A 13,893-nucleotide genomic window follows, 5' to 3' on the forward strand; every position below is an offset into this window, starting at 1 on the left:
GCGGGCGTCGGGGCCGGCCGCAGCCGCGGTGAACTGGGCTGAAACCCGCCCCGTTTATCTCGTCGGTCGGAAAATGCTAAAATTCCCCGGGTGGGGCACGGGATTCGGAGCATTTGGTGTTTTGCCGGATTTGCACGGGTTTTCCCTAAAAGCCAGCACTGGCCAGCAGGGAGTGGGGATCGCTGTTCATCGTAGCAGCCGTCTGAACACCCCCGAATTAAGTGAGGCATCAGGCACCTGGTGTCTTCCCATCCCCCTTCCTCCCTCCCCCTAAATGTGCTGGCCTTAATTGCACTTAATTAATTGCATTTGGGTATCACAGAAGCAACTGTTTCAGAACAGGAATTTTAGTGTAAACCCTGCAAAAATATTATGGTATGAGGGCCTCTGTTCAGGGAGGTCATTCTGGAATAACTGCTGTGGTAAATGTCCTGGCAAAACCAAATCAAACACTGGAAACTGGCATTAGGAGCTTGGCTTTGCTAGGACTTCTGAGGAGGGAAATCGTGTGAAATATCTTTAGTGTTGATGTGGTTCAAGAGCTCGAATGCGATAAAAACTTTAGTTACGTTATTAGTGTTTGCTTGGGTTTTTATTTTTTTGCAGGGTGCTTGCTCTCATCCTGAAAAGATGCTGTGGTGTCTCTTTTCAGATTGCCCTTGCCAGTTTCTATGAGGACGGGGGCGATGACGACATCCTGACTCTTCCCCAGCCAACACCCAGCTCTATATCCAGAGGCACTGCAGCCAGGTGCGCGAGAGCGTCAGCTCGTATTGATCTGCTCGTCAGGGCCTCGTAAGACTGAGAGTGGAAGTTACTTACTTAAAAGTACATGCTGTATCTAAAGTATTGATGTATGATATTTATCAGAGGAAACATCTCTGTGTTTTGATCTGCTTCACCTTATATGGCCCTTGAGAAATTGTGAAAACATCAGCATTTATACATCTCAGGCTCTGATGTTGTTGCACAACTCATCCAACGAGCAGTTAGGATAACTTGCCTCATTGCTCAGGAAAAACTTGATTTGCGTTTTGAGGCTGGAAGACAATCGGGAGGTAATAGTTTTAGTTTTTGTAGGTAACCCTTTCATTTAAGCAGATTGGATCTTCACAGGAAAAATATTTTGTAATTTTGTATGACGCCTTATCTGATCAGGTCTAGCATTTTACCAAAAGAAGTTGATTTGGCCTCACCAAATCCCTGTGCAGCTGGGAAGTACTATCCCATTTTAAAGAGAAAGAGCATGGGGAAGAGAGTTGCTGTATATTGAAGGATCTGTGTGGAAAAGTGGTCTTGGTTCAGACTTTGTTGAATAAATTCCATATTGCAAAAATACCCTCTATCTCGGTTTGGATCGCAACAGCCTCAGCAGAAATACAAGAGTGAAAGGATGTGGAGGCTGGACTTGCCCGGGGCCTGGAAGGGTGACCTGAGTTTGTGTGCGTTTGATAACGGTTGCTCTCTGAAAAAGGCAACAAAACCTAGTCTGTTAATGGGGAAGGTGACTGAAGATTTACTGCTTTTGCTGTGTTTGCAACCACCTTCTGAGTCTCCTCCAGCGCACCCGCTGTTCTTTTTTGTTGGTGTAATTGGAACAGAGGTCCAAGAGCTTGGCTCACTGCTCAGTTACCCCAGTGCTGACCAATGGTTTCGTAGAAAAATGGATCAGACTCTAAAAGTAGAAGAGAGTCAAACTAACATGCTATGTATGTTCAGGAGCTTTTGCTGATGTGGTTGAAACGTGTCCTGAGGCTGACATACTTTGATTGACTTTGATTTGCAGTGACCATCGGGTAACATCGTTCAGAGACCTTGTTCATGCACAGGAGGATGATGATGAAGAGGAAGAGGGACAGCGGTAAGTTTTCAGTTAAAGACTTAGGCCTGTGGTTTTGTCTCTGCCCTCGTGTGATGGTTTGCCACTTGTATACAGATATTTTTTTAAAGTGGGTTTAAATTGAGATGAAACTCCTGTACTGGAAAATCTCGGGTTTGACACAGAAAGGTTGGTCGGTGCAAAGTCTGTGTGCAAGCATGTGCTCAGCACTCCTGTATGAACACCAGCTTTCATCACTGAATCGTGCTGAGAGAGGAAAAAGTCTGAGGTGGAATGTGGAAGCCCTAGATTAAAAACAGAAAAAGGGCACGAGCAACACTTGTGTCTGTAGAGAACGCAAATGTGGGAATATTACGGGGACTGTTCGTTCCTTTTGCTGGCTTGTTTTCCTTTGAAGTGCAGTTTAAGGGGAATGTAAGGGCTAAGGAGATGGAAAGGAAAAATGTAGGTCCCCCTTTCAACAGAGTTTTTTTCCTTTAAGGTATGCTAGTGGGAAAGTTTTCTACAGTGTCAGCTGTAAGTAGTTAAATACACTTAAGGTTAACATGCAAGGTAAATTGAATGAAGCTGATACACATTAAGATGGCTGAAATAGGTAGGCTGCATGGTCTTCTGCAGCCAGATGTGAGCTTGCTCAATGTGTGTTACAAGCCAGCTGGAAAGTAATAAGTGTTCCTGGAAAAAGACTGGGTTTAATTGCACTGCATTGACTGTGGATTTATTGCTTTCAGTTCAGATCAGTCCCTGTGTGTGGTGATCTTTAAGTGTAGAATGAATGTGTGTCTTCCCTCAAAATACTGTTTGGATGTGGCCTATATTCTTCCATCTTAGAGAAGAGCTAAAAAAGGTATCAGACAAGCCGGAGACCTGCTGAAATTCATGTTAGGAGTTAGCAATGCAGCTGGTACTAGTATTCGAAACTGAGCTTGTCAGTCTAGACTCTCTCTTTCTCTGCAGTCTTACCCAGATGATGTGTGCTTTCTGTCTAGGTTTTACGCCGGAGGCTCAGAGAGAAGTGGACAGCAGATCGTTGGCCCTCCAAGGAAGAAGAGTCCCAATGAGCTGGTGGAAGATCTGTTCAAGGGAGCAAAGGAGCATGGAGCAGTGGCAGTGGACCGGACAGCCAAGAGCAGTGGCGAGACTAGCAAGCCTAAAGTGAGGAGCGATGAGTTCTTTATTCCTTTCCCCATTTCAGTTGTTCTCCGCTGGCAGAATCTTCTCATTGTTGCCACCACGACAGCTCTGCAGTGCTGCTGAGCCCTGGAATATTCTTGAAACAGCTGAGTCTGGACTCCTCTTAGCGCAGCTCTAGCTCATGTGTCACAGTGGCAAGAAAAGCCACTTCGTTGTGTCAACTAGTTCAAGCAGGTCATTGTGTCTGTGGGATAATACATGTTGCTGATGCTATGAGGCCCCCATTTATTCAGAGCGGTATTGGGGAAAGGGAGTTAAGCTGTTCCCAGGGTGTATGTCGTTCTCTAAGCTCTTTGCCTGCCTCTCTCTTACAGCCTTTTGCAGGGGGAGGGTATCGCCTTGGGGCTACTCCAGAGGAGGAGTCTGCCTATGTGGCAGGAGAGAGGAGACAGAACTCTGCTCAGGATGTGAGTATCTYTATTCTGTTCTGTAAATGTCACCTGAGGGATTTCTGTCCTACACCTGCAAAGCTTGAGAGCACAGAGTTATAAAGCCTGATAGGTACATCTTGCTTCCTGTAGGATTTCTGATGAGAAAATAATAGGTACTTGAGTCTTAAGTAAGCAGCTTTCCGATGAACTTCTAATGAAGAATCTGGGTATTCCTTAGAAGTGCAGGAATCTTTTTCTCAGCCTCTGTGGTGTGAATATATTGATCATGCAAGTAGTGTGCAAAGAGCACTAGGCAGTAAGACTCATGGAGCTTAGAGCACCAGTGCAAGATGCTCTCTTGCTTGGCTTGTGAGCAAATGTCCACCTTGACCTTGGTGGGAGCTTGGCTTAGGCTCCTTGCCTAACGCACTTTTGACTCTTCAACCATATTTATCAGAAAGGGGACAGTGGTGCTGTCTGTGATGTCACCTTCTAGGAACTGATGTGAGACCATTACATAGCCAATGCCTGTTTTTTTTTCCTCCCCGTTGATCATACCGGCCCAGAGGAGCCTTGCTGGAACATTGTCTGCAGCTCGAAACCCCTCTGCTGGTCAGCAGCATTTCACTTTGCTTCCGGTTATTCTTATAAGATGCTTCAGTGGGGCTGATTGTTGTTTTGGGGCAATTGCAGGTGCATGTTGTACTGAAGCTGTGGAAGAGTGGATTCAGTCTGGACAGTGGAGAACTGAGGAGCTACCAAGATCCATCCAATGCCCAGTTTCTTGATGATATCCGCAGAGGGTAAGGGGAGAGAAAGAATAGGCTACAGCCTATTCTTTGTGAAATGCAGGCATTTGTGGAACTAGGGTGCTGAACCAGTAGCATATTTCACTTGCCCTTTCTTAAGAGGCCTGGATTCTTAATATGGAAACTGTCAGGGAGGAAAATTTGAACGTTTACTTCAGATAAATGGGGAAGCAGCTTTGGTTCGTGTGGGACCTTGAGCATTCAAAATGAGCAAACAGACTTTCGTATTTGAGGTGACAATTTCTGATGCATCACAAAAAGGCATGTTAGTCTAGGCTAGAACCTGGGTAAAGTAACCTTTAATTTGTGTCTGTCAGTGGGGAAGTACGTGTCTACCTTGTTAATTAAGCAAGGATATACTGTGATTCCTAAAAGTCCACAGGTCTGTGGTTGCACCAGATCTTGTGGTTAGCACTTCCTCACTCTCCAGACTTGCTGCTGCTTCAGGCAGATTCCTTGCAATACCTCTCTTTTTGCAGGGAGGTCCCGGCAGAGCTGCGCAGGTTAGCGCGGGGCGGACAAGTGAACCTGGATATGGAGGATCACCGTGATGAGGATTATGTGAAACCTAAAAGTGTCTTCAAAGCTTTTACTGGAGAAGGACAGAAGCTGGGCAGGTGAGAAGGCAGCAGCACTGGATTGGTGTGTCAGTGGTCTGTGAAAGTCACTTGAGAGTTTTGGTGGGATGAGCCTATTGATTCATCTTTCTGAAGAGAAGGTGCTTAGTGCATGTGGTATGTGAGGTGTTCCTCTGAGAGAGGAAATGGGGCTTACTGTTGYGTACTGTGGGATGGCTCAGCCTTTTAGTGGCAGGAAGCAGATCTCCAGTTTGAAACCATCGCATTAGGTCATGTAGAAGCAGCGTTTCATAGTCATAAGACCCTGTTCGTGTTGGTGTGTGAAGACCCATGATGTGGTACTCTAATGGGAGATGGTAGAGTTGAAATTATTGACAGGTGCCTGCTGACCTGCGACCTTACTAGCTGGTTCCTGAAATCTTATTCTTGCACCTTTCCAGCCTACGTTGGTGTCTCTTGACTAGGAGCCCTGGTAGTCGGGCCCACTAGACAATAACTCATATGCCTGACCCCTGGCACCTTGCAGCTTGGCGATTCATTTGGTTTATAACAACTCTCCTTGTGTCTTTCTGTCCTCAGCACTGTCCCCCAGGTGATGGGCACCAGCTCACCAGCCCAGCAGGCAGAGAATGAAGCCAAAGCCAGTTCTGCCATCAGTATTGATGAGTCGGAGCCCATCACCAACATTCAAATCCGGCTCGCTGACGGCGGGCGGCTGGTCCAGAAATTTAACCACAATCACAGGTACAAAGGCAACAGGAAACACAGGTTACTAACTGGGAAGGCCTGAATGACACTGCGAACTGTGCACAGCTGGAGCAGATGTTAAAATCCTGGCTAGCCTGCTAAAGGGAGCTCTGGGGATCCTTCTGTATAGGTGAATAGGAATAAACTTATTGTGGGGTTTTAAGGCAGTCATTAACTGTTAGAAGGATAGGATTTGCTTTCCAGATAGAGATGGATTATAGCTGGTGATAACTGTATCTGGGAGCTTCAGTATTATCAGCATAACTTTCCTTAATGTCAGCTACAGGAAATGAAACTATTCTAAGAGCTATAGAAGCTGTCAGGTAATTAGGAACTTGGTTCAGTTGTTCTGACTTTTAAATGAAACTTTTCTACCGGGCTGTTCCCTGTGCTGACTGGAGCACAGAGGAGTGCTCTTAAAACAGTTCAGTTCCCTTGGCTGAGCAAAGTTGGCTGTACAGTCCATTGCTTCTTTAGACTTCTGTCCTGAAGTTCTTCTCATCTAGCTGATCTTGGAGAGCCTGAGCATCCTCCAGTTTCTATAGGGGAATAAAGCATGCTACAAAGAGTTACAAAAACCCTCTTCCAGGCTCAGGCGCAGGAAATAGCTACAACAGCGATATTGGATCTACCTTTGGGGGTTGAGATCATTTAGGTTATGCTGTGTGTGATAAGCAGTTACTTATAACAAGTAGTGTCAAGCAACGCTCATTAAACCTGCTCGTTAATCCGTTCATCTTGAAGGGTTCTGAAGCATTTCAAATAGTTGCCTGACACCACAGATATTCAAGGTGGACAGTGAAAAGAATATTTAGTTGAAAAAATTAAGTTGTAAATCCTTAAACTTATAAAGCAGCCTGTGTTATTTCACTGAACAGGAGCCCACGGAGGAATAGCTGAAACTGTAGATTTGTCTGGCTGTGGCCTCTGCTGTTAGTTGGGAAGCAAGTGCAGCAACTGTAGGGTTGCATGCTCTGGGAAGGGTGAATTTAGGCTATTGCCATGCGCTTCTGCGGAGTGTGAAATAACAGCGTCACCCTTGTGTGTTTGATCCCTTTGGACAGGATCCGTGACATCCGGCTCTTCATAGTAGATGCCCGGCCAGCAATGGCTGCCACCAGTTTCATCCTCATGACCACCTTCCCAAATAAAGAGCTGACTGATGAGAACCAAACCCTGAAGGAAGCCAACCTGCTCAATGCTGTCATTGTTCAGCGGTTAATATAAAGGAGCCCATCTCTCGCCACACGCCTGCCTGCAGTGCGCATGTGTCGTCTCGTCCTGTGTGTGCACCTGCGCCGTGCAGCACAGGCTCACATCTACTTGTAGCGCTGGGTTCTTAGGTCTTGGTTGGACTTTTTTCTCTTTAGTTGCGTTTCCCATGTTTTTTTGTGATGATCAGTGGACTTTAAAATAAATAAACAAAACGAACCAGTTTTGAAAGGAGCTGCAGCCTATTGTGCCACAAATTCTCCCACGGGAGTTTAATTACTTTTGTGGATTGCATTACTGCAGTCTTTAGAGGGGAGGAAGGTAAAGGGWAAGGGAACTCCCAGGGAGCAGTTTCCGTCCATGCCAATTAACTGCTTATAGCAATCTATTACTCTTCTCTCTCCTCCAAGGACTGCTACAAAATACTCTCTTTATTTTCGCACATTAAGTATAAACTACACAAGAACGGGTGATCTGATTGCCAGGATAACGATGACACTACTGTAAGTGCATTGTGGGGGAAATCTTTGTGAAACAGCTGYTGTTGTTTAGAGTGTGGGGAAAGCTTGGATGTGTCTTCCTGGCCTTTTCTGGGGAGAAAGTTTTGAGACTCCTTCCCTCAGCAGAACTCGTATGAGCTTCGTTGCAGTATCCACCTACTCTGTCTGCACTTTCTCCAGCAGTCCAGATGGACTGTTTGCAGTTTTAACTTGCTGTATTGCTTTTCTTTGAGAAACACAACTTGCTGCTGACTTGTTCTCTCCAAGAAGGCACAAAGCTGAATCAGTGTGAAGTGATTGAAAGTAAAAGGCAAACAGTGTATCTTACTGGAAAGCRGAGAGGTTTTATTTTAAAAGATGAATTATCAAGATGTTGGGAGCAGCTCAGGTGAAAAACTCAAGGCTGTGGTACCCTTTGATTTATTTCCTCTCCTCTGCTGAGTACCAGCRTAGCTGGACACCTGGAATTCTCCAACTTTGGTCTGTTCCACTGTTTGTGTTTTGGGCTCAGGTCTCCATTTCTTTATCTTTCCTTTGAACAGAATCCTGTGGGTGAATTCATTGCTCCTAGACGTGAGGGACTGGTGGCACTGGCTTGGTTYAGGCACGGTGCAGTGCGTGCAAGTTGCCATCTAGCGTTGTGCTGCGGCACTTTGCACCAACCTGCAGCGCGCTTGCTATTCCAGCCCTGGGCTTCGGAGCAGAACTTCAGAGCTGTGCTGAACTCTAGGCTTCCAGACGTCAGCTAACTAGGAGCTGTGCTAAGACCAGCAACATCCCTTTGAAAGAAGCTGGATTGTGGCTATGCAAAGTGTTAGAGCATGCACTCTGTCTCCTTTCTTATTCGCCCTAGAGCCCTGGGGCTGGTGCACTAAGTCTACCCCCCTCAGTGCTCTGAAGCTTTCTGATCCTCACCTTGGTATGAGCAGAGAACAAACTCTAGGTGTGTGTAGTCTGGGGGAGGGCCAGCAGGTTGGACAGGTTCAGCATGAGGAACTCGCTTGGCTGGATGTATTAATACAAAAGTGCGGGAGCAGATACCAGACCTAAGCAAGGGCATTTTTTTATAGCAGTTTCTCTACTGAGAGTTGAATTAACTCACATTTTTCATTACTAACTGGATATATAATGTGCGTAACAGCAAATTTGTAAATTATTGTGAAAACAATCATTAAAAACACGCAAAATAGGAACATGGCGTTTGACCTTTTCTGATAATGGCTGCCATCTMTTACTGTATTTTGGGTGATGTGTATGCTGATGTCTACCCTACCGCTYTGGGGTGTGCTGCTAGCAGGCTTCCCAATGGTTAACTGTCTTTGACTAAATGAGATTAAAAATCTTGGCAGCATTTTTAAAGATCTGTTTTGACGGGTGAACTTGGAGTTTGCCTGCATCATTTGATGCTGTATGTTATGACCCCTTAGTTGTCTGTGTGAACCAGTACACAGTGAATCCAGAAAGGGAATTTCCCTCAAAGCTAAGAATAGTCACAACTGCCTTGTGGAAGGACACTTATTTTAAGTTTGTTCGTCAGAGGAGGTCTKGCATCCTTGTTTCCTGACCTTTCTCTCCCCACATGCCATTTTGGGGACCTGGGATAATATCTTCCAGAGTGCTAGACAGGATGTGGCCCTAGGGCCAGAAAGAAAGCTTATCTAACAGACAAGAAATCATTTCTCTCTTGTTTCTGCCTTGGCTAGTTGGTGGCATCAGAAGACTGAGGAGGTGGCTAGCTGGCATTCGTGATCTTTGGCTGGGTGAGCTGGCTGCATTGGTGCCCCCAAATTAGATGGGAATTGGCAGCTAGACAGCCAACAGCTCCATTGAGGATCTTGTTAAACGATGCTGCTCGATGATGGGAAGTTTCACAGCCAGGTTTTCTATCAGCTGGCTCCTTGGGAGTGGGATGGAAAGGTGGTAACTTTGGAAGGGCTCTGGGTCCTGAGCTGTTGCTCTGCCATGAAAAGTGAATTTTACGCCCTAAGCCGGAGGGTGGCAGTGCTGCAGAGAAGCCGTTCTTCACCGGGAGGTTCCTGCTGGGGAGCTTGCTGCAAGCTCCGAGCTGTCTGCAGGGAGCTGCAGCTTGTGCTCGTGTGCGTTTGTGAGCTGGCTGGGATGCTGCTGCTGACTCCTTCTTCCTCTGATTCTTCCCTTGTTTTTTGTTTTTGTAAGTAATGAGAAGTCCTTATCTCCTGGTGAGCAGGATCAGCTCCGTCCTGCCGCCAGGCTATCTGAAGTTTGCCTGAGTGCAGCACTGAAGTGGTATCAGTAACCACGATAGGCATATCTTCTTCCAGAGCTGACAAAAGAGCCTGTAGCRCCAACTGAAGTTAATATGCATGGAATCTGCTGCATTAAGTTTGTCTCCTTCCATACAAAATAAACTGTAAAGCAAAAAGCCTACCTAGGCTTACTAATAGGGAAGGAATAATACACTAGCACATGCGAAAGGAAGAGGTGGAAGGAGACGCATTGCCCTTAGAAAGGGTATGAGCAGCCTCACTTATCACTTGTGCAGCTCCTGGATGTTTCTTTCTAACTTGCCCCACCAGGAAGGTAAATGCGCATTTCTGACTCTCCTACAGTTTGTAATTATTGTTAGTGAGTTTATTTGGCTTTCTCTATAATAAAATCTCATTTTTTATCATTTTCTTTGTTCTGACAGTCACTGTCTGAGATTGGGCTCTTCTAAAACTGACCTGTACACACTGTTCAGCCTACAGAGAAGTGCCTTTTCTTCCTTCTGTGCCTGGGAAACTGTTTTTCTTTGGAATTTTTCTTTTTTGATCATTCTCTTACAGTGGTATTCTGCCTGTCTTTCTGTTCTTTCATACACTCTGGTGTTATGGCAGTGCTTGATGTTGCATGCAAAAACTTGTTTTTTTTTAAATTTCTGTGTGCCAAGATACAGCTCACAGTTTTATTACTGTGCTGTTTTGTCTGTGGCTGCTGTCTTTCACTGCATCTGAGTGTTTTTCTTTGAATACTGTACTTCAGCAGTTTTCTTTTTCTCAAACTGCTAATTGTAGGGCTTCCTCAGATTTCTTTCATTCCTATATAGTTCATTGTTTCCTCCTCTTCCTTTTCACATGTCCTTGCTGAAATTTAGCTCCTGTGTTTTCTGATAGCGTTTCCTCACAAAAGGCTGGTTTGCGCTGTTTCCTGTGAATTTTCCTCCCATCCGTAATGCTGCTTTTGCTATTGGTTGTTTCCTGGTTCAATATCTTCTGCACGGTCAGGGGTCTGCCTACCTCAGGGGGTGCTGCTATCCCAGTAGCTTTGGTCAAATAGTTTTTCAGTGATCTTGGTGTAGGTACATCCCTTTCCAGGTATCACTATACCTTCAGCTGCTTGTCCTTCCTCCTGTTTGCCACCGGAGCTGCTCATGTAACACCCCCTGCATACATGTGTGCATCCTACTCCGTTTGGGTCAAGCAAGGTTAACAGCAGAGCTCAGCTAGCTCGTTGCCTTGTTCTGGCACAAAACACAGCTAGCTCAGCTGGCAGATGAAGCTGTGACAAGAAACAGAGAGCAAGTCATCTCAGTGGGCACACCTGCAGCGAGGAGAGGATRACTGTTAGTTTTGGCCTAATTTTTTTTTTTTGATTGTTTATAAAATACCAGGTGGATGTTTTTGTTGCCTTTTGTTATAATCAGTCRTATTTGACTTAGTCTTTGCTTCTTAGTGTTGGATGACAATAAATCATTCAAGAACTAGAAAGTGACCCTTGTGCTGTGGCTTATTCTTGGGTGGGTCTTCAGCTTCCCTGGCGTATTTAGTCAGAGGAACGACTAAATGACTGATGTCGGTCTGCTCCTGGGATGCTTTTCTGAAGTTCAGTGAGTTACTCAGGAGGGTTTTATTTCGAAAGCAGCACTGCTTTACAGACCCTTGGTCCTTTCTTATCGAGGTGAAGGACCTTGAGTCGATGTCTCTTTTGACTCTGTAGTTACAGAGGAAAGCTGGCTTGAGGGATTGGTGTCATAGCCACGTAACACAAGATGCTTATGGCTTTCTTCAGAGCCTCCCTCACTGCGAGGARAGGACCTCTGGTTCCTACATTGAATCCTTGGACGAGGACTGRCATCTGTTTAGGAGTCTGTGGTTCTGTGTAGGCCTGTATGAATGAAGAACTGCTGTRGTGTGAAAGCAAGACAATGCTACTCCCTTACAATTTCTAACTGGTGTTGTTTCCATAGGTGAACCAGAATGTTTATCGATGGAGACTGGTAGTCTTAAATGACAGATTTAATTAAAGTTGTTTTTCTTACCAGCTTGTGGTTTTCCATTGGTGCTTTTATCATAAACACTTGGCATCATCCAAGGAAGGCTGACTGCGAGTCRCTTGAGGCAAAGCCGGGAAGCGGGAGCCCTCGGTTCTCCGCAGCGCCTGTTGCCAGGTGCAGTTTCCTGGCGACCGAGCAGCAACCCCGATGAATGAAAAACCTTTCAACTCCTCTCACCCGCCGTGACTCAAACCAGGCTTCTCAGAGCTGGGCACTTCTGTACCTGTCCTCCCAGCACAGTGGTAACAAACGTGTGCACCAGTGCTCTGCTTGGTGGGAAGGGAGTTAGCCCCTGCACATGCTCGTTTGCTGAATGATATAGAGCTGGGTCTTCTCATCTACAGTCCTCATTAATGAGGTATGATCTCCCTACCAGCTTTTTGGTTTGTTTTAGATGGTTTCAGTTTGCTTCAGGAAGAAGCAAAGCTTGAAGTTAGTTGACTTTTGCTGAGGATTCAGCTGCAAGCCTTGTTCTTGCTCTGGTAAATAATGCGTATGCTATACCACATGGCATAAATGTGCATAGCAGGCATAATGACTCGGGGAGCTGGAATATGTTTCTCCAAAAGCTGCTTAGGGACTTGTGTATGTAGTTGCTGCTTCCAAAGTGCTAACCAGGCTCCTTCTGCAATACTGATTGAACAAGCAAGCAAATGTACGCTGCATCTAGACCAAGGTAGCTGTTTACTGCAGTTGCTGGCCAGGTGGATCAGGCTAGCTGTCAGCAGGAATCCTGCAGGCTTAAACAGAAATAGGAAGAGAAATCCTTTCTAAGTACTTATTAGCAGAAGTTTTTTCCAAATGAATCCCATATCTCCCAATTACACACTTCTACAGCCAGTTGTATACTACTGATTATGCAACAGGCCTACATCTTTGGCAGCTGAACAGTTCCTGTGTCAAGCACCTCTCAATTTACTAATTTATCATTTTCTGACTTACTTGCTACATTCCTAAATGCTTATCTTATTTGCTGTTCTGTCTTGTCTGCACTGAACCTGTCCGTCCCAGTGCTGGGAGTTCCTGAAAAGATTCCAGATGTTCTTATTTACTCAGGTACATTTCATTACTCTCCATTAGATTAACTCTTTATTGGCTCCAGGGGCCTACAGCAGCAACTGCCCTTCCTCCCCCTCCTCATCTGTCATGATAGCTAGCATAGTCATCACTCCCGTTCCACCAAGAGAAGGCATCTGTGTAAGGGGAAAACGAGAGCTGCTGGCCATGCTTAGAGCGGTCAAGGAGCGGTAAACCTTCAGGGGACTTGCTAGTGGAATGTATCCAAATGCTGCCATTGGGTTTGGTGCCAAAAAATTCCGGTCTGTGGGCTTTAAACGTTTTTCTCAGTGGGGCTCCCTGGCCTCAACGGCCCCTCTTTAGGTCATAGTACCCTGAGAAAAGCTGTTTAATTAGCACGGCTTGGATTGGAATTGTTTGAATCATGCATTCTTAGGCCCTGGGCTGCCTTGAGAGATAAGATCTAGCGTCTTGCAGTGGAGAGCAAGATTCTGGGGAAGGGACCTTTTTTCTTTGGCAGAGAGTAATTTCCAGCGTGACCTTGTTTCTTAAACTGCAGTGCTTTGGCTTCGCAGGCCCTTTTGCTGAGTATTTGTGCAACAGAAAAATGGGTGTAGCCGCAGCATTGCTGTGACTTCTTTCCCTGCTCAAAACCTACTTCTAAGCAACCAACAGAAAAAGATCAGCGTAGAGATGGAAAAGGCATCGTCCTTTTGCTCTGGGACCCTTGGCGTGTGCAGTGCACGATGACTTGGTTTGGTTAGATTTCAGGCTTGGGCACGCGGCGTTATTAGAAAGCTCATTGCCTGCAGCAAGTAGTCCAGTGTATATTAATGGTAAGCAGCCGGGTGAGATTGGTGCTCTTCACTGAAATCCATCTCTCTGGCACAAAGCTGAGCCACGCTGTCACGCAGAGGCAGGTTGCAAGTTCCCCATGCTGCGCTGGCAATCGTGACATCCTGTCTAGACCTGATGGGTAACGCTGCCTTGCGTAAGGCACTGAGAAACATGACCAAAGGCTTTAGGAGAATCTGAGCAGAGTAAAAATAAAGCTTTCCTATGTTGAAGGGAATTGCCCTGAACTAGCCAGGGAGCAATAGGCACAGCTGCTCTGGGAGGTATCTGTTAGCTTTCTACTACATGTGCAGAAAATGCAGCTATCTGCACCTGGAGAGTAAATGAGTGCCAAAGAGCCAGAGAATTAAGTACTGAGTACTGTTTCAAAAAGTACCTTGTGTCTGTCCAAACATTGTAGTTACATGCAGTGAGTGAGTACAAAATAGCATATAAAAATTAAAAATCAGGTTTTTATGTTTTCTTCTGAGTTTCCCCTT

General features: G+C 45.7%; 1 protein-coding gene across 1 annotated transcript; it reads left to right on the plus strand.

The window, feature by feature from the left end:
• Nucleotides 1-377: 377 nt before the first annotated feature.
• NSFL1C (NSFL1 cofactor) lies at nucleotides 378-7,578 on the plus strand. Its single transcript, XM_026056435.1, has 9 exons — nucleotides 378-422; nucleotides 578-750; nucleotides 1,787-1,861; nucleotides 2,830-2,995; nucleotides 3,349-3,441; nucleotides 4,099-4,208; nucleotides 4,694-4,831; nucleotides 5,372-5,536; nucleotides 6,604-7,578. Exons 1-9 carry the CDS (start codon nucleotides 378-380, stop codon nucleotides 6,764-6,766), a joined length of 1,128 nt encoding a protein of 375 aa, XP_025912220.1. The 3' UTR covers nucleotides 6,767-7,578.
• The last annotated feature ends 6,315 nt before the right edge of the window (nucleotides 7,579-13,893 follow it).

Source organism: Apteryx rowi, unplaced genomic scaffold, assembly GCF_003343035.1.
Source record: "Apteryx rowi isolate R43461 unplaced genomic scaffold, aptRow1 scaffold_0, whole genome shotgun sequence".
Lineage (NCBI taxonomy): Eukaryota > Metazoa > Chordata > Aves > Apterygiformes > Apterygidae > Apteryx > Apteryx rowi.

Bases quoted from the DNA above. Each gene is read 5' to 3' on its own strand.
- NSFL1C (XM_026056435.1), top strand. From the start codon at position 378: ATGAGGGCCTCTGTTCAGGGAGGTCATTCTGGAATAACTGCTGTG. The intron at 751-1,786 runs GTGCGCGAGAGC...TTTGATTTGCAG, and splicing joins TCCAGAGGCACTGCAGCCAG to TGACCATCGGGTAACATCGT. The intron at 4,209-4,693 runs GTAAGGGGAGAG...CTCTTTTTGCAG, and splicing joins CTTGATGATATCCGCAGAGG to GGAGGTCCCGGCAGAGCTGC.